This window comes from Bactrocera tryoni, chromosome 5 (assembly GCF_016617805.1).
Source record: "Bactrocera tryoni isolate S06 chromosome 5, CSIRO_BtryS06_freeze2, whole genome shotgun sequence".
NCBI classification, from domain to species: Eukaryota; Metazoa; Arthropoda; class Insecta; order Diptera; family Tephritidae; genus Bactrocera; species Bactrocera tryoni.
The window spans coordinates 36,959,998-36,981,214 of NC_052503.1; the positions used below are offsets into that span (position 1 = coordinate 36,959,998).

A 21,217-nucleotide genomic window follows, 5' to 3' on the forward strand; every position below is an offset into this window, starting at 1 on the left:
GATAAGATGTTTGCATATGATAACCCACGGGTTCTTAGAATACATTTTAGCAACTGTTTGTAAATGTGCGCACATTAAAACAAACCCAAGGTCACACAACATAGGTTCAAACAGTAGTCAACATACACATATATTTAGTTATTTAGGATATTTTGAAAAATAGTATATAAGGTTTCCAAATTTAAAAATAAAATCAGAATGAAAGATTCCTCACTTGGCGAAAGACTGTTTGAATTCCCCCCACCAGAGGTAAGGAATGATAAATCTTTGTTGAGTTTATATACAGCCGTTACCTGGATGTGAGCTACTGGTCTCCAAGGCGTTATCGTGGATCGGAGTGCCTACAGCACGGCCATTGATAAATATGCGATTTACAAAACCACGTGGTGTCAGTGCTGCAAATTGTGTTGAGAAAACAATTCTAGCGCTTTGCTCGGAGGTAAACGCACACTATGGCTTATATTCAAAAATGAGAATCTTACATTAATGTACTTACAATATTTTTGGAATAGCTGAATCCCAAACTGCTGCAGTATAACAAAGCTGAGGATAAGTGGGAGGAATATGCGAGTATAAAAATCGATTACGAACTATATAGAACTATTTTAAAGGATGATCATTTATTATTTATTGGCGGTTGGGAAAGTGCCACACTTAACGTCGTCCGCAGCTGGAATATACGAAATAAGACATGGCAAAATTTGCCCGCCATGAGTAAAGCAAGAAGTCGGCACTGCGTTGTCGAATTAGATGATAAAATCTACGCGATTGGTGGTTGTGATGGTAATAAGGATTTGTCGTCGGTGGAAAGTTGAATATATATAAATCTGTAACGAATTATCTAACGATGGCGATTGTGAGCTTTAACAACTAAAGGTTAACTTTAAGCTTAACGGTGAAAGCACTTTAGACTAAATGTGTTAGGGTAGTATGGATAATAAACAAAATAAGGTACTTCGCCATGAAAGAAGGAGGGAATTCAGTGAAATGTTATGGTCTGATTGAATCTGACTTTAGAAAACTCTAACACTTTGAGATTGTCAACGACTTAATTAAATTAATTATAAGTTTGTTTAATAGACTATGCAACGTGACGAAATATCAATTTTGACGCTTCAGTTTATAGATATGCATTCTGTTTTCATTGCTTCCAGATATACGACTTCCGATGGTTGGGTGTTTGTGACCAGCTTAATTGTTGGACGAAATAACGCAGGTGCAGCAACATTAAATGGTAAAATTTACGCAATGGGCGGTTATAATAACAATGGAGGTTTAAAATCCGTCGAATGCTACAATCCGGATTCGAATACTTGGACTTCTTGCGCGGATATGACAAAATGTCACAGTTTACCTTGTGTAAGTTAGATTAAAATATAATTATTAACATTAGTAGAACGTTCATCAAGTCATGATTTGGTAGAATGAGGAAGAGTCGAAGAACGGTATATGATGTATATGAGATAAATCCGTTAAAACAACTACAACAGCGGTATATGACAACTTTACTTCAGTGTTTATATAATAACATTCGCCTCTTTGGATTTCGTTTACTAAAGATGGAACGTATTCGGAATTCGTATTCTGTCTAGATTTTTCAAATTTATTTGTGAAATACGTGCGGCCGCTATAATAAGAGATTCCATTTGATTTCTCCGTTGCAGCCTTCCCTAAAGTTTTCAAAACCAGCAAAAGTAACTTCGTTTCCACAGAAATTAACGAAATTGTCTTATTGAAAATAGTCACTGATTTATGTAGTCGCCCTCTTAACTCCATTAAAATTAAATACAACGTTTATCGCTACTTTTTATATTTCAGGTAGCTGCACATAAAGGTCGCATTTATGTTTTAAGCCGTAGAGGTGCTGAGCGTTACGATCCTCAGCTAGACACATGGTCACAGGTACATAGATATATTAAGTTGATTTTCGCCAATCGCTTGAGGTCAAACTGAATATTTTTGAAAACTTTTCGCAGATTTGCTTTTTGGAAGTTGGTCCTGGTTGGATGAGTTGCGTATCGCTGGACAATAAACTATGGGCTCTTGGTGGCAAGTCTAAATCTGCCGACAAGTCATGTGTATCAGTCTTTGATGAAGAAAATTCCTGTTGGGTAGAAAGTTGCTCATTACCCGAAAGTATAGTGCGTAACTGCTTTGTTGTACCTGAATCCTTACTGTCGTCGATGTGAATAAATAATTGTTCGGTTTTTCGATTTAACAAATTCTTTTATTATTATCTAATAAATATAATATAAAAAATCACTAATGTTATACAAAAATAATTTTTTGGAAGCAACGAATGGTCCTAAACGCACTTAACTTGAATTTACGAAAAATATGTAAGGGGCAAGAGAGCTCTCTTAAGAGCGTGGTGATGGACACAAAAATTAAGAGTGCTCTTATAACAATCACTGTTGCGAAAGTAATAGAAAGGTGAAAAACATAACATTAAATGAAGATAACGTAATCGAAATAGTTTTAGATTTTTATGTAGAATGGAATGCAGCTCAGAGCTCAGCGTAACCCTGAATATTCACAAGAACATAGTATTATAGTTTTGTTTACCTAACGGTTGTACGTATCACCTAAAACCAAGCGAGATAGATAAAGAGTTGAATATACATATAAATGATGAGGATGACGAGGTTGAATGTCTGTCTGTCCGTCCGTGCAAACTGTAACTTGAGTAAAAATTGAGATGTTTTGATGAAACTTGGCATGGTGTTTTTTAAGGGGCACACCTAGCGTGACAGCGTAAAAAAAGACATTTTTGGGGATCAAAAAAAAAACTAGTCAATCAATCGGACAAGGAAGCAAAACAAATGGGTCTGGCAGTGAACGAGTGCAGTGGGGCAGTGGATCTTCACTGTTGACACCAACAATGTCAGCCTGGAAATCCAACGCAGGATTGCTCTTGCCTCTTGCCAGGTGCTACTTCGGACTGAGTAGGCAATTGAGAAGCAAAGTCCTCTCTCGACAAACAAAAACCAAACTCTATAAGTCACGCATAATTCCCGTCCTGCTATATGGTGCAGAGTCTTGGACGTTGCGAGTTTTCGAGAGAAAAGTTTTGCGAAAGATTTATAGTCCTATGCGCATTGGCCACGGCGAATATCGCATTCGATTGAACGACGAGCTGTACGAGATATACGACGACATTGACATAGGTCATGTTGTCCGGATGGATGAAAACACTCCAGCTCTAAAAGTATTCGACGCAGTACCCGCCGGGGAAGCAGAGGAAGAGGAAGACCTCCATTCCGTTGGAAGGACCAAGTGGAGAAGGACCTGGCTTCACCTGGAATATCTAATTGGCGCCACGTAGCGAGAAGAAGAAACGACTGGCGCGCGGTTGTTAATTCGGAGATAAGCTTAAGCGGTGTCTACGCCAATTAAGAAGAAGTCAAACAATCGTTTTAAAAATTTGAGGGTATATTTATACATGTTTTAAGAGTACACAAAAAAATTTTTGAAAGAAAATATTAAATACTAGCTGACCCCGCTGCCATTGTCCTGCGTGAAATTATGTGTTTTGAAATGGAAAAAAGTTGAAATTGTATTGTGTCGAAAATGATTTATTTTCGACTTTTCTGCATTTTTTTTAACGTAGCGCAGCTTAATAAACATAATTTTTTGATTTCTGTTCTGTTACGTAAATATACATAGAAGATGGGTTTCCAACGGGTTCGGGTTCCATTACACAGTTTCGGCGCATGATGATTGCGAAACATAATAATGACAGATCCAACTTTGAGACGCAAATGATGCCAGGGCATACCAAGCCTCTCCAAAGAATTTGGAAATTCCACTGGATAATTTACGGTTTCGTCCTCCTTGCCAAGACGATCGATCGATTTATATGAGCGCAAACCTCCCGTTATTTGACTTTGAATCTTCCAGTTTAAGTCAATAACAACGGTATTTTTGGCAGCTAAAATTGCGCGTGCACGCAAGCAATTGTAGTTACGATAATTTGACCAATGTTCGGATAAACATTCGTGATGAATTCATCTTCCGTTGAAGTGAATTGACAAAAGGGAGGTGAAATTGATATCAAACCACTGGAAGTATCAACCGAAATTTTCCAATTCTTAGCGAATACAATATAAAATGTCGTCGGCAATGTCATTTTTTGTATCCCATAATTAACGCGAATTTGAAGGCGGATATGTCGAATTGATCTTCGCGAAAAGTATGCGAATTTCAGTGGCATGCGAAGTAACTATCACATTGTCCTTCGTCTGTTTCCAGTGATTATCATGTTCCAGCAAATGCTACTGCTGGCATGCTTCTCAAAAAGTTGCACACACTGTACCATTCACAATGACTTAAATGAAGCTGAAACGCGAGACGCACAACAGTCGGAAAACTTTCATGAATTGCAAAAGTAAATATCCTACAAAGCGCTTTATTGCAGTTCACATATTGACCCATTTGATACTGCTGATCTTATATCGTTCAAGGCCAATAACCGCAATGTTGCTTTCTTTGGTGACGTACTTGCAAACGTATTTGATCGATTTCACCAATCTGCAATATTCAACATTGACATGAGTTTTGAATGTGAATTAGACAAAAGTGGCGAATATGGTACGACCATATGTTGTCAACTTCGATGTGTTGTTAACGTCGATATTCACGCCTCTAAATGCTAAATGTTCTGTCATTTTCGTGTGGTGAGCGACGCCGATACAGTGAATATCCATCATTTCCCATTTCCGTTTCCGAAAGAAAAGCACATGAGTAGTGTTTCGTGCATTTATTGTCAAGCATGCAAGCCAAAGTGGGATTGTAAGGTTCGCAAGGTCCATGAACCATATTGGTTTTCACCACTTCGCATAATTCTGGATCTATCTCTGAATCAGGAAATTCCGCTGAAATGATTTCATTAATTTGATCTAGTGTAAGCCCCATCCGCATCGAAAGAAGAATGTGTGCGTGCGGCAAACCTCTTTTTTGCTACTCAACAGAATACATTCAGCATCTAACAGCACCATCCGTATATACCATAGGTTGCTTTAAGATAAAGACCATCAAACATCGCAGCTATTGTTTAATAAGTCGTGCTGTGATATCGTTACGATCGCTAGCCGATTGACCGCGATCCATAATTCGCATTTTGGGAGCACTTCTTGCCTTTCTTTGGGCTGCCATACGTTGATGGCAAAAAGAACGCCGACCAATATTAGCGCCACCTCTTCGTGGCTTCGTAACAAATTTCAATATTCAATTGATCACATTGTGTGAAGCAGTGAAAGTTTTCACTGAATAATTTTCAATAATTTTTCCTTTGGATAGCCGGAATAAAAAAACAAGCGACCGCAATTGAACAATTCAAATAATTTACAAATCAAAATATTGAAAAACAAAACAAACAAAAATTGAAAAAAAATGTGAATGGAAAATGTTACTTTTTGGAATTGTCCAATTATCCGACTTCTCCTCATTAAAAGTATAAGGTATTCTAAACCTTTCCCGATCCACAACAAACAACCTTTCAATTTCAAGATTGGTTCAACCGGTCTTTTAGTGTTACTAACAAATAAAAACATTCGGAAATTATTCAAAAAGAAAAAGGCTTTTTTTAGGGGTTTCCGGAAACTCGCCGTAAAAACCATCTTTGAACTTCAACGAACATTTAAGAATTGGCAAAATTGGTCCAGGCGTTATTGAGTTATGAGCGTACATACATTTTCACGATTCATTTTTATTTACGTATATAGATTTAAAGGCGAAATATGTGTCAAAAATCGATTTATTTTTAGAAATCGCCATTTTGCCAAAAAAATTTATTTTGCTTATTCCTTCGATTAAATACTAGAATTAACATTGCTTTAACTTGCCATAACTACTGTGTAGTCACAAATCTTAGATTAATTTCTAGTGCTATGCAAGCAAACACCCGCTGTTTCTGTGTTGTCTTAAAAACGCTTAGCTAAACAAAAAGGTTTTTTACTAAAAAATAACCTTTTCTCCTTTTCGTTTTACTTTTATGCCTTTCGTCAGTTATTTTCATCAGTTCATCCGTCCGAATAAATTAATTATAAAGGCTGCGCCGCCAGCGATTCAATGAAAAAGATCTGAAAATCGATCTTGCAAAATGAAACGGTTAATATTTCATACAATAAAATGAAAACGAGTAAAGAATGTACATACGAAACTTGTACACCGCCCTTTTGGAAAAAGGTGGAAATTTTGGCTTTGCCATAATAAAATAAATCCGCTAAATTTGCACTGTTGACCACTGACCCGTGGTTTTCTCAGAATTTCCTCTCTTTTTCTTCACTGAATCCCACAAATATCCTCTCCAGTTTCGGTGTTGCCATTTTTTGATTGCCAATACGCTTTAAGTGCCAGTTTAAATTTAGTTCAGTACGCTTTTTATGAACTTGCGTATACTTTTTTCCTTATTCGAAGGGCTACCAAGCCAAACAACGAAGGTACTGTGAAATCAACGATTTCTGATGTGTTTTCTAATGTTTTGGCTTTTTTACTATCCAGACCCAATATCTTCAGCAATTTTTTTTCTGAGCGTGAGAGTGTAGAATTTTGTGCAGGGGTTTTTTAGAATATACTATTATTAATACTAACAATTTATTTGTTATGGAAAAGAATTTAGCTTAACTATAAACATAAGGGTTTGGCATTATGTTTTGAAGGGCGAATGACCTCCGTGGCTGGCTTGAACAAATTTCATTCGAATCCCAATTTTTTCACTTTGATAAAAAATTCCATCAATAAATTGATTGCTTCGTTGTCTGTATGGCAATCCATTTGGAAACGAACAAGTCATTGGCCAGACGATCGATCGCCTTCAATACTTGCATGAGTTGGACTTTGTTAGCCCGTAAACCAAGATCTTTCCGATTGTCCATTTGTTGCACCCGTTCCGGTATTCTTCTATACGTATGTGCATTATGCATTAGAGTAAAAGTGGTCCAAAATCGAAAGATGTTTGCTGAAACTACCGCACTAAAACTGAGCGATTATGTCAACTGAATACTGGACGCAGCCAGCAAACATTAGAGTAATTCTGTTCCTTATGAAATTACAAACTAAACGTAAAATTGCAGCAGGGCCGATTTGTGCTTGAAAACCGTCGATAATTGGGTTTAGCGTATGGAGTTCTGCAAGCGTCGCCGTGGTGGCCATGCGAAATAAATCCGAGTTCCATACATAATGACATCGAATGTACTTTCACAAGAATAAAGAATTTCATTAATATCCAAACCGTTTTTGTTTTATTCAAAAAGACTTAGGCTCTTATTGAAAAACGGGTTATAAAGTTCGGTTACAACTGAACTTAGCCTTTTCTTACTTATTTAGTATAAAGTTTTATACTCGAAATGGTATTAAAATCCAAATCAGCCGAACTTACAAAAAATTCATATTAGTGATGGATCGATATTGACCATGTTTGATATAGAAAAAGAAACAGATTATCGAATCAGTCTCCTTTAATTCTGTTAAGATTTAACACACATTATTTAAGAGTCATTATGTAATGAGAATTATACTGTCGACACACATTGAATTAAAAATATAATGGCTAGAGAAAATTCGGAACTCACTACATATATACTATATTTTCTTATTTTTAGCGACAGATGTCTGCTTAATTGCTTCACTATGGCTGATACAGCACGGTTATTATCATTTGACTTCTTTTTCCACTATGTCAGGTATTGCAGAAAACGTTTATCATATGTAAATATTTCCACTAAGATTGGTAATCGTGGATTTATTAGTTTATTGAGTGTGTATTTTAAACCTATTTGAGTTCATTCTCAAACCTTTCTAAATGTTTGAGAATCATTTGATCAGATCATTCCGACTAAATATCAACAAAACTATCTTCCTAATGCTGGACTAGACTTTTCTTACAAAGCTTAGGATATGTTTTTCCTAATGGTGATATTGCAATGGGTTTTTAACTATGCGAAGAGGTGGTCCTATCAATAATATTGACTCAATTCTTCATATTCTTTGAGGTTCCCGTATTTTGTCGAGCAGAACAAATTACTTGTATCTTCTTTTCAAAAAAGAGTTTTTGTTAAGATAATTATTTGTGAGGTACTCGAATGTATATTTGGTAGTAAAAATTATTTCCAACCAAACTTGGGACTTAATTAACTAATGTTTACACTAGAAAGTACGATAATGATTATTTATAACATAGTAATGTTTATCGATAATAAGTACTCTAAGTATGAGCATAAACATTCGGAGTATTCATAATTAAGGCAATGCAAATGAATGTTTGAAAGCATGAATGAAATTTCAAAACAAGTGAGCGCTATTCAAGTAATTCAGTGAGAGAGCGAGAGAAAACGAGCAAGAAGAGTCAAAACATTTCGAGTTTAACTCAATGAAAATGTTACTAACCATGAAATGCCACTCAAGAGCAACACGAATAAATCGCGTAAGAATCTCGTAATAAAAACAATTTTGAAATACGATAAAAAGGTGACGTTAAGTTTTTGATGATTTAGAACTCATCATTAAAGTTTTCCATGTGTTTTTTGAAAAATAGTTTTTGTATGTTTCAAATGTTTTATTATGAAATATAAACGAATTCCACATTTTATTTTCTTGGTTTTTATTTCTGTTTTATGTTCTCTATCACAAACGTGTCCGTTGCATATTTTTTCATTCATAAACAAAAATCCTATATTCAAATGCGAGATGCTTGGAAAACACGCTCACACTTTCGCTTAATTTGTATCTTCCCATGAAACCCCCATTGCGTTTGCGCTTTGTTCCAACGATGTTCGAAAAACCACACACATTCGTAGCTAAATGCCGGCGGTTAAGGATCTTCGAATTTATAAATGTCAGCAGTTGGCTTCCAACCTCTGACAGTGTCAGTTCGTTTGCGAATTATGTGAAAAGCGAATTCGGACGCAACGTTATATTCGAAAATCGAAAAAAGGCGCAAAAAGTCAAAACGAAACGGAAAAGCGTCAACGAACCGGTGTGCAAGTCGTAATGTGCGAAAGGCTACAAATAAATTAATTATATTTCGGTGATTCGTGTTTTATTGCTCGCATTGCCTGTGGTTTTATAGCGCTGTGACATTTGGTACATACTCGTATATAAGAGAAAATCGTAAAAATAAAACGAAATTGAGATATGTGGTGCACCGCCGTAAGCGGGCCTCGTTAGTGTTTGTTGTAATGAGTGTTTATATAAATTTCGTGTTAAATGAGAAAAGACCATGTTGGTGACCAACTATGGCAATTAATCTGCTCCTAAGTCAACGGTACTCATTAGTTTTGTTTGGTGTTATGATTAATGTGTTGTGATTTTGATATTGTTGTAAAGATGTTGAGCGGTTGTTTGCTCGTAAATAGATTAAGGAAGCTTGTGTTCAAGTAAATTTGGATGTATTTAAATCTACACTTCAGTTTTTTGGCTTTCTGCTTAGGTATTTGAAAATGTATGTGCAAATTGGTATTATTAGTTTATGTTTATGCTGTCATTTCGAAAGTGCTTATGCATATTTGCAAACACAAGTGCAGCTGTGATCATGATATTATTCATTAATAGCTAAAATATGATTTTTGGTCAAATATATGTCCCTCTTTATTGATGTCCTTCGAATGCTGGATTTTGAGCAATTTTTGGTCATCAGTTAATTTGTGCGGAACAAACCGTACATATACCTTTCCTAAGTCCAAATGTTCGGTCAAAATGCGATAAATCGATATTTTGGAGATATTCAGATCCATTTCCATGAATTTCAATGATGTTTTCGGTGATTTTTGATGACTCACATTTTCGATGGAATTTCCGGTGATCACGGATTTTGATGGGCCCACATGTTGATCGTCATTTATGTCCTCACGACCACTTTGAAAACGTTGAAACCTCTCGTGCACTCTGCTACGGGATAGGCAATCATCACCATAAACTTGTTTCATCAATTTAAAAGTTTCGGTAAAAGTTTTACCAATTTTAAAACAAAATTTAATGTTGGCTCTTTGTTTGAAGCTCGTTTTCGCACCGATAATACAATCATACTGACATTTAAAACGCAATAACTTCACTTCCAATCGATGTAATGTCATGAAACACTGGACAATCGATAAAGATAACAGATTCTACCGCACCAGTCGCCATATAGATGGCGCCACCAGGAGGATTCAAAGACTACTGTTTACTTTGGAATGCGTTTTCACACCTTTGGATTTTTTCCAAATCTTTCAAACGATCGAAAATAGTTTTGTTGTGCAATATTTAACATGATTGTCATCAGCTTTATCCAATATTGTTTGCAGTTCGACGTCATCAAACTTTTTTGATGGTTCTTCGTTTCTCACACCAAAATCATTATCTCTACATTATCTAAAAGTTCTGAGTATCACAGCGGAAACACCTCTAGCAGTCCAAGTGAGATTATTCGTGACCTTACGAGAAATCAGCTTATTTATCTAACTTACGGAAGCAGCATAGTGATATCATACGATCATATTTAGCACATCGCATGACTAAGAGTTCATTCTTAAAGAAATAAAGCCGAAATTCCACAAGTTTGAGATTTTTTACATTCTTCTTATGCTTGATCTGCCACTTGATTTCAATTACAATAGCCACATTATGCAGAGGAAAATATATAGCTTCGAGTTCTACAATCCAAATACTAATATTTGGAATGCAGATTACATCCTACAATGGGAAAAAACGATCTATAGAGCTCAATGAAATTAAATTTGTAAACAATTTCAAAGAGTTCAAATCCTGAAAGATTGGAGACTATACTTTAAAAGTTTACGTAAAAAACTATTGCAGAAACAACTCTTCAAAACAAATTCTCCTCACACATCCCATCCATTGCACTTGAGAGGCGTTGGTACCAGCTCGTCATTATAAACGGGCTTCCTCAACTAAGGCCTTGGGTAATTTTTCATCGTGGTATATCTTTTATGTGATGGGTTCCAAGCCGTACGTACAGGTGGATGACAGTCAAAACCTTTTCTCAACAATGTAGGTTAAGTTAGACTACAGTAAGTGGCTGTCATGCCATACACAGACGTTGAGTTCCTTTGTAATGGCAGTTACAAAGCCGAAGAAAAGCAGAAGAGGTGTTCTAGTGTCTATCTTATGCGCACTTCTCTGCACTTCCTGCATAGCCATGTGAGTAAAAGGCATGCGTATTTTCCTTCCGTTTTCTTGGAAACGATTTTGGATATCCTGCATGTCCCTAAGACAATTCATCTGGGCGGAGCCAAATGATATTCCAATGCTATCAGCGAGATGTCTAATTGTCAAGCGAATGGGCAACAAGTATAGCTTAGCAAAGGTCAGTGAGGTTACAATACCGGATATAGTTATTTTAACATAGAAATTGTATAAAGAACCAAAAATTAACCCATCTCCCATATAAAATAAAACTGTATAATGATATTCTAGCCAAATATGGCGGTCAGTGTATGGGTTAATTGATCAGTTGCATGGCATCAAATTAAAAAGTTGTTCATATAAGAACTTGCTGCGGATGGTACAGGTTGTATTGTAACTATACTGCAAATGCGACAACTTTTTTTTCAAACTAAGATCCTTCCACAAAATCTTCCATAGAGTGCATGCATGGTAGATGGAGTCAATCGGATCTTCTCCAACACTTTGCTCCACAGCAATAGCTACGATATTTTATTTATCCCTTAATTTCCTTATTTTCATAAATATATATATACATATATATTATAATTATTTATGTATATCACTTTAAACTTTCAGATTATTTTAACTTTTTGGCAATTATTATTAGAAATGAAATCCGCCATTTACAGATATATATTTTCTCCTTCAAAAAGAACATTCCGGAAGAAATCGTTTCCTGCTGAGTACATTTATACACACAGAGGCACTCACATATACACATATAACAATTTGCGTGAAGTCACGTCTGTTGACTCATTGGTGACCATTAGCTGCCGGAAATTGTGTCATTTGGTCTTTGTGGCGCCAATAAGGCTGGGCAACTTTTTAGTAATTGATTGCAATAAAAAGTCCGACACCAAACCGTCGTTATTTATAAGTAAAAGTAAAGCGCGAATACTCTTTACGGTTACTTATTTTGTTGTTCTTTTAATTTAGAACCAATTACTGTGAATTTACCAAACAATTGGGTTAAACTCGTATTCGAGCACAATTACATGCAAAAAAATGTCAAAAACGATGCTGCGCCCATACGAGGCATTCTGAGTTTACGGCACTTTAAATTATGGCTATACAAACAACAAAGCGTAAACCTTTTGTGTGACTGGTTCACACAACTGGCGCCCACTCGATTTAAGTGGTTATTTAAACTAATGCTTCCATGAATATTAGAGTTCCTTCACATACTCGGGGGCGTCCTCCCACATACATAGTTACTACTGCACTTACTTATTAACGATGTTATCATATATCTGTAGGCAAGTTCAAAACCGGCATTTGATTCATAAATTTTTCAACAGATATGATGTCAACACAAATGTGCAAGCGTGAGGCAGACACGGTAAACCAGAGGCTTTCAGCAAAAAGCATTTGCACGAAAAATAATAGGAATAATTCAGAAAATTAAGTTCCAACGGAACCAAATATTTTGTTTCTCCTAGTTCTGTGCTCTAGTGTCAAAAATGAATAAAAATCGCGTCAATGATTCAACTGGACCTCATGTATCTAATACAGATTCTCGAACTTGCGCTTGTCTTTATATGTGTGCGTCATACTAAAAACTATATTACTAAGAATTTTGTTACTTCAATTTTTCTATATTAAATTTAACAAGTAAGGAAGGGCTAAGTTCGGGTGTCACCGAACATTTTATACTCTCACATGATAAAGTGATAATCGAGATTTCATTATCCGTCATTTACATATTTTTCAAATACCGTATTTGTGTAAAGTTTTATTCCGCTATCATCATTGGGTCCTAATGTATATATCGTCACCTGAAATGCAAAATAACGTAACAACATTTTCGGAAATTTACAGTTGCATGAATGAAACATGAAATAAAATGGGACATGAGTGAAACAAAATTTTAATATTGGTTAAAACTGGTTTATATCTGACCGCAGAACCTGAAAACGTTGAACATATGTAATATAATGTATGTAATTTGAAGTAGTGAAGCGTAATCAATACGACACTCAATTTCGAATTTTTTGATGATACGTTATTTTGCATTTCAGGTGACGATATGTATTATACAGAGAAGGCATCAGATGGAATTCAAAATAGCGTTATATTGGAAGAAGGCGTGGTTGTGAACCAATTTCACACATGTTATCACGGTGTTAAGAAAATATTACATACCGAATTTCATTGAAATCCGTCGAGTAGTATCTGAGATATGATTTTTGGTCCATAAGTGGGCGACGCAACGCCCATTTTAAATTTAAAAAAAAAAACCTGGGTGCAGCTTCCTTCTGCCATTTCTTCCGTAAAATTTAGTGTTTCTGACGTTTTTTGTTAGTCGGTTAACGCACTTTTATTGATTTTCAACATAACCTTTATATGTGAGGTGGGCGTGGTTATTATCCGATTTCTTCCATTTTTGAACTGTATATGGAAATATCTGAAGGAAACGACTCTATAGAGTTTGGTTGACATAGCTATAGGCGTTTTCGAGATATGTACAAAAAGCTTAGTAGGGGGCGGGGCCACGCCCACTTTTCCAAAAAAATTACGTCCAAATATGCCCCTCCCTAATGCGATCCTTTGTGCCAAATTTCACTTTAATATCTTTATTTATGGCTTAGTTATGACACTTTATAGGTTTTCGGTTTCCGCCATTTTGTGGGCGTGGCAGTAGACCGATTTTGCCCATCTTCGAACTTAACCTTCTTATGGAGCCAAGAAATACGTGTACCAAGTTTCATCATGATATCTCAATTTTTACTCAAGTTACAGTTTGCACGGACGGACGGACGGACGGACAGACAGATATCCGGATTTCAACTCTACTCTCTCTTTTAGTTTTAGGACTTACAAACAACCGTAATGTGAACAAAACTATTATACTCTCCTTAGCAACTTTGTTGCGAGAGTTTAAAAATTGCACATAATTTAACTTTGAATTTTATTATATTTTTGTTGCAGCTCGTGCTTACACACCAGCATACTTGTGATATTTAAGTAGTTGCAACTGCAAGTTTCCTTGTCAACATACATATCATTTGACTGAATGACCGTGGCGACAAGCTTTACGAAATGGAGAAAAGCTATCAAGTCATAAAAGGGATACGGTAAACCAAACTGACGCTGCTGCCAAGCAATTGAAAACGCTGCAGGCACAGAGACAAGTGAGAGATATGAACGCGAAGGGCCGTTAACTAGAGTCATATCCTTGGAGCAACTAAAACTATAAAAGGCAACGAAAGCTGAAACTAAACTGAGGAAATACATACTTACATGTGTATGTATATACAACTAATGGAGCGTTCAAACCGGAATTTTTTGGCGCAAAGAGAGCTGTATCAGAACTACCAACTCGCAATTGTAGGATTCAGTGAGGTGTGCTTGCTACTAGAAATGAAGAAAATTTTGAAATGCCAGAGTCAAACATGAAATAGCAAAGCTTTTGCGAATATAAATAATAAACATTTATTATTCAGCGAATTGATACAAAATGTTATATTTGCTCACAAGTGATTATTTAAATATATTTCGCTGGAGAGTTGTGGATACTTTGAATGCTTTTTAATGACTCATACTTTTCGGAAAAGGCTTAACATGAAGTAAAAAGAGGGTTAGGCAAGAGATTACTGATAGAAATAAAAAACTGAATATTTGACGTTGATTAATAATTAAAAGCAAATAAAGAGTATGTTATAAAAAAGCTTGACTAAAAGTACTAAAAAGTTAAATAAAAAACCAAAAAATAAAATAAAAACTTTTACAAATGTAAAATTGCTATAAATAATTTTAAAAGCTCCAAAGATACAGCTTTATAAGCATATAAAGAACGTTGCAATTTTTTTTGGTAAATATATAAAAATAAGTGTAGAATTATATAAATTGGCTGCAACAATTTTAAGGACGTTATTGATTGAATGCTGTACTTTAGGTTAAAGCCAGTGTTTTGTGATATTTTCAAGCTTTACTTGTATGCAAAATATAAAAGTTTTGTAAGGAAAATTACGAAATTTTCTTCTTCGCTTCTTATCGCAGACCGATGACTGAACTCAATATGACGCACGAATTCGTACCGCACTTTTTTCATGCTTTAAATTCATGTCTTTCATCTGGATGACAATACCCGTCTAGAGTTTAGGGTTTGTGGCATTGTATTGAATATTGTCGGCATATTCGGTTTTATTGGCAATATCATATCCATGATTATACTGTCACGTCCTCAAATGGGTTCTAGCATAAATTATTTGCTCATTGGCTTGGCACGTTCTGATACGACTTGGATCATCACATCCATGCTACTCTTTGGCATTCCCTGTGTCTATCCATATTCGAGTTAGTTCTTCTATTATTTCATCTACATTTATCCGTTTATATTACCGTCGATCTTCCCCGATTGTCGCACTCCGAGAAGCGTGAAATTGGCTTATGCTGATCTTCATCGTAATTGTCTTCGTCTTTTTAAACTTTCTTGCGCTTGTCGTAAATATCGATGAGGCTTTCTACAATAGAATTGATCACTCACTAACGAAAATCTCCAATTAGTTACGCGAATTTCTTAATTTAAGTAATTTTCGGCGAAAAATTCAAACGTATTTTCTTGTTGGTTTTTTCAAAAACGGTGACGGCAGAATAACCCGTCGTTCATCAGGCCGGTTTTCACGACACGGTACGCAGCGCAGTACGAAAGGCACGTACCTGATTACCAGCGGCTTGAACAACAGCACTTTGAAGAATATGCGTTTGGTGCAGACCGGTTCGCCTGGTGTGGCGCACACGAGTCACTTTGCCGGTGTTTGCCGAAGTCGCAGGTGTTCCACACAGAACTTAATCGCGTGCCTCTGGTTTAACGAACGCTACATTTTCAGCTTGCAACACTCACAGAAACACGTCGTGGGAAAATGTTTGTCTTGACTCTCCAGGTGCTCGGAGATAACTGACCAGACGCTCCCTCGTTAGCTAGGAACGACCTCTACCGAATCCAGTCGGCGCGCTATGCTCCGAAGAACAGTCGCGGTGGAAGAAAGTCAGTCCTATTACTTTCCGGACCCTGTATTAGGATGTTGGCTATTTTCCATTTTAAGATCCTGAACAACATGTATACAGTTAGTCTGTATATACGCGCTTTAGTCCTTCAGTTTGTGAGCCTATAAAGCTTAAAAATATCTTAATTTTCTATTAAAACCGTGTCTGAATTATACAGTATAAGTTTCTTTTCTCATGTATAAAGCATGTGATTTTTGATACTTTGCATTAAATGAGTAACTCTACAAATTTGAGAAAACGATATTCCAAAACAAAATTGTTTGACTTTATAAAAAAGATTTTAATTATCTCTTCCATAAAACTGTTTCTTTAAAAGTTATTCGCAGTCAAAGATAAGTATCAATATGTATACTGAGCATAATACAGTACACCACGTCGTATGAGCAACACAGAATGTACAGATCACTTGTATGAATGCGGAATAAAATGAACTTTAGAAATAACGGACACCGTAATCAACATATACGTCAGATTGTAAAAATTGTTAACGAAAGTGAACATACCACTGATTTGAGGAATGAATTCCAAGTACTGAACTGTCACTTGTACCAGCTGAATACTGAGTCAAATTCTGGGAACTAAATTCAATTGATATCATGTTATAACAAAACAATGACTAAGCGGATGAAAACAGAAAAGGGAAGAGGAAAGCAGATGAATTCATAGAAAGTCTTTAAAAAAAGAAAGAGAAAAGCTATTAAAAATTTCCAATCAACTAAGCCAGTAACTATTTAAGAAACATTGTTTTCTGCAGTTAAATCTTAAGGGGGTATTCTAGTCTAGAGGCTCGAAATTCGAGCTTTTTTCAACAATTAATAAAAAAGAAGCACTAGATATTTTTATTATCCATTTTTTTATCATTTGTTTACTAAATTTGGAAGAGTACACAAAATAAATTTAAAAAAAAAAAATTTTTTTTTTCATCGAGTTATGCGTCCTTGAAGAAAAGGGGGGAAAAAAGAGGTCGTGTCCTCATCGCCATGATTTCTACCCTTGCCGTCATCTGAAAAATAAAACAATGGCAGATTCTTAATGCGTACGAATGTCGCAATATCATGAAGCAGCAAAACTAAAAAAAAAAAATTCATAAAATGGCGGCTACTCAAAAAAAGGTCGATTTTTTCACAAATTTTTCAATTTTGTTGATTTTTTTTTTTTTTGAATATTATAAATTTCAAATTTTTATTTTTTGTTACTTCTAGTGATAGAGATATATTTAAAGAATATTCATGCCAAATTTCAAATAAATCCACTCATTAGAATTGTGGCTACCGCATCAAAAAAAGGAGTTCGCTCAACCGGTCTAGTTGCCATGTCACTAAAATGGCTATAACTTTGAAAATAATTTGAGTTTTGAAAAATCCTTTTAGAGAGATATTTTTGAATATCAAAACTATCGAATTATGAAAAAAAAATTTCCATTTTTTCAAAATTCTAGACTAGAATACCCCCTTAAGAAAAGAGTATTACAAAAACACGTGACCGCAACTCCGAGCGAACATACTTATACACGTATGTATGTATTATTTTTGTACCGCATCTTCCAGTCCGTATTCCTTGTTAAGTTTTTGGTATGTGAAGCGCCAACAAAATCAAATGAATTTTTTAAGCCTAAGCGGCGTTTAGATAAGATTTTACCTCAAAATTATTCAGAACTATCGCAACATGTATAATGAACACTTATTCTTCACAACCGAAAGGGTTGATTTTGGCTCACTTATACCCGGCACGTTTCAAAATGAATGGTACACTTGACACCCATCAATACGAAATGCAAAATGAATCTAGCTTTGAAATGTTAACGACACATTTGACAATACCAAAACCACATTTGCCCAACTCTGTGGTTATTGTGATGCAACCACATAACTTTAAGAAAGGCCAACAAATTCGAATCAAGATTTCTTCTAATGTTTGAGCAAATCTAAATATGTATGTAGGTATATAAATATTTTAGTGGAGATTTAAGTTCCAGTGTCATATGTTTACATACATACATATTATACACATATGGATTTTGATATCACTTTATTTTATGTCTTGCCATTTAAAACATAAAAGTATTTAGAGCTGTGAATGTTATTTGAGGCACTACATATTTATAAGTATATACAGTGAGATCATTTAAAACATGATTAGTATTAAGACTTTTGCAAAGGCATCAGCCTTATGAATATATTAATCTAATTTTTATACCCTCGCAACATGTTGCTAAATAGTGTAGTAGTTTTGTTCGCCTGAGCTAGTCGAAAAAAGTATAGAGTTGTATTATAGAGAGGTATTTGCTCACTAAATAAATATGACAGAAATGCAATATCCCAAAAATGGCAGGGAAAAGCTTGATACGAACCAAAATGGACAATGGGCGTGGCATCATCCACTTTTGGAAGATATTTTATATGTTACAAACTACGTACGTACGTAGCACTATTTTGACAATTGGCTATTGGCTAGAGTGTGAAACTGAGCTAAATAGGAATACAACCACGCCTACTTTCCTTATAACAAAAGTTTGTATCCATCTATATATCACCTTCATTTTAAAGTAGATAAATCAAACAGTCAGACAGTCGGAATAAACTTACTTGTAGTACATAATGCTCGAAAGCTGATCATGAATTATCAAGCTCCTGATACCGAGTATGCGGATCTGAGTGACTATTGTTGACTTTTTGCCGAAAATAGCGATTAATCTCCACAAAGTATTAATGAAACTTACAGAAAGTCTTTTCCTGCAAAAATGTGTCCTGGTGCTAAAAATGAGAAAAAATCGGTTCATTGGTTCCTAACGACGTCATATACTTAACATAAGGATTTTCAAACAACATGGTTTGATTCTGACTTTGGTCAATATCTAAGAAATCATAATGAAATGGAGAGAAGACGCTTGTGATTAAAATGGATTAAATCGGGTAAGTACACCCCCAGTGCACATGTACGTAATGTGAGCTTTTTCATTATTCGGCTAACTTTATACGAGTACCATACAGAACGGTCAATCAAGTACTACCGAAAGGGCGCCAAACGGGCTGGAAAACTTACTGAGTTATTTGCCGCAAAGGAAAGTCCGCCACTAAGTCGTAGTTATTTATAATTAAAAGCGAATCAGTTATTGCTATGACGCAATTCTGGGGTTCTATTTTAGTTCTTGCCATGCAGAAGAAATTACTTTCAATTTTCAAAACTATTTTGGTAAATACGCAAAAATTTATGAGCATAAATATCGCTGAATGCTGCGCCTACATGAGGCATGAGAGTGTAACGGCAGTTTTGTGGCGCTGTAAATTTTAACTAAAGTCAGAGTATCAGACTTTTGTGCGGCTGATTCACACAGCTGGCGCCCACGCGAGTGATTATTTATACGTACACTACAGTTCCTCTCCACTCGTGAGAGCGCCACATATAAACTCTCATACATAGTATTTACAAGCGATATAGTCTATACAGCCGTAAGTTGGCATTTGACTCAAAATTTTCCAACGGTTATCTTTAAATGGGATACTGCATGGGGGGGACATTTGACTTTAGGCAAACAGTGACGAACGAACTTAGTTTGTTTGGAACTATTTGGAAGTCGAGCTGAAAAACGTGGATGTTTGTACGAAAGCCTCTTATTACATTCTCAAGTTTTAATCCTAGATGTTTGAGATTTAAATTTAAAATATTATTTTTTGCTCTGAATGTTTGAGATTAAAATTTGTCTTATTTGTTTTAGATTCCGGTCGTTGGGAAAAAAATTAAATATATATGTATATCGGTTTTTGGACGCCTCGAACTTTAAGAGCGACTTGATATCTAATTTTATACTTCGTCAAACCCTTTGAACTGCGAAGACACTATATATTTCAGTCGAATTTTAGATAGTGGAGGAAATTGGTATAGCAGTGTCTTTCTTTTGCTTACTTCGCTGCACTTTCTGCATGTATTGTCCTTACCTAGCTCTATCGGACTCGCAGGTGATGCTAGTAGGTTCTTATCTGTCAAGAGACCGGCAGTTCTTTCGAGACCGTATGAGTAAAAAGATGACGGGTGGCACTTTTGGAAATCTAATCAGCTATTTCATTTCTGGATAAAGTGTGAAGATATGAGGTCTATGTTATCCACCGACCCCCCGCCTATCGAGCTAAGCTATTAAGTTATGTGAGAAAATTCACCCTACACCGCCAATCACGCAGCTGGTTTTACCTCCGAGCTTTCCACTGCAATTCCGATTGGTGGCAGATTGAGTAACCTTCCAAGTGCAGCCGTTTGAGTGATTATTTATTACAAGTATTTAGTGGTTCTATATTAACTTTAGAAAATTGTAAAAATTTAATTTTGTATTTCTTTACATTTTTGTTTAATTATTCCAGGCCTCAACTGTCAATCCTAGTCACCTGTATCCGAGCGCAATGACAATGCGGAAAAACCTTCAAGTAGCATAAGGAGGCAGTAAGGCAAACTGACGCTGCTAGCAAGCAATTGAAAACTCTACCGACTCACTCTTACAGATGAGGTTGGAGGGGGCCACTGAGGTGCTTCAGCAATCAGTACAAAAAAGCAAAAGAAAGCAAAACTGAATAGAAATCGTTTATGCAGCAAGGAACGGGATTTCCACTTGAAGTACGCTTCCACTGTTCGCCGACAGGTCCTCAATGGTGAGCGATTTGTTTACGGCATAAGTACTGTGACTGAGCGAAGTCTATCAATTTACTGGGGTGTTCCATGAGGAATACTTAAAATTCGAAATTAACAAAATATTGTTATGGCAGGGTCAAACATAAAAAATAGCAAAGCTTATGAATCACGAATAATTACTAAAATCAATTTCGCTGGAAAGTTATGAATACGATTGAGTATTTTTTTATGGTCCAACACTAATGAGTAAACTTTACACAAAGTAATCAGAAATTGCATGAACTTAAAAATACAACAAGCGATTACTGCTAAAAATTTATGAAATTTACAACTTTAAAATGTGAAAGCTACACAAGCAAATAAAGTTTTTAATTGGTCAATAAAATTACAAAATTTGCCTAAAATTATATTTGTGAGGTGAAAGAAATAA

The 21,217-nt window shown here is 35.6% G+C and overlaps 1 protein-coding gene and 2 long non-coding RNA genes across 3 annotated transcripts; all 3 read left to right on the forward strand.

Moving 5' to 3' along the window:
- The first annotated feature begins 364 nt into the window (after positions 1 to 364).
- On the forward strand, positions 365 to 2,189 carry LOC120777143 (influenza virus NS1A-binding protein homolog A-like). The gene is made up of 5 exons (XM_040108289.1): positions 365 to 439; positions 513 to 811; positions 1,155 to 1,359; positions 1,819 to 1,902; positions 1,977 to 2,189. The coding sequence occupies exons 1-5, from the start codon at positions 365 to 367 to the stop codon at positions 2,187 to 2,189; spliced, it is 876 nt and encodes a 291-aa protein (XP_039964223.1).
- A 6,670-nt stretch (positions 2,190 to 8,859) lies between these two features.
- Positions 8,860 to 21,152, forward strand: LOC120778841. The gene is made up of 3 exons (XR_005705584.1): positions 8,860 to 9,262; positions 18,720 to 19,082; positions 20,523 to 21,152. It is a non-coding gene; the product is annotated as an uncharacterized LOC120778841 (long non-coding RNA).
- On the forward strand, positions 11,026 to 14,678 carry LOC120778842. Its single transcript, XR_005705585.1, has 2 exons — positions 11,026 to 11,302; positions 14,092 to 14,678. It is a non-coding gene; the product is annotated as an uncharacterized LOC120778842 (long non-coding RNA).
- Positions 21,153 to 21,217: the final 65 nt, after the last annotated feature.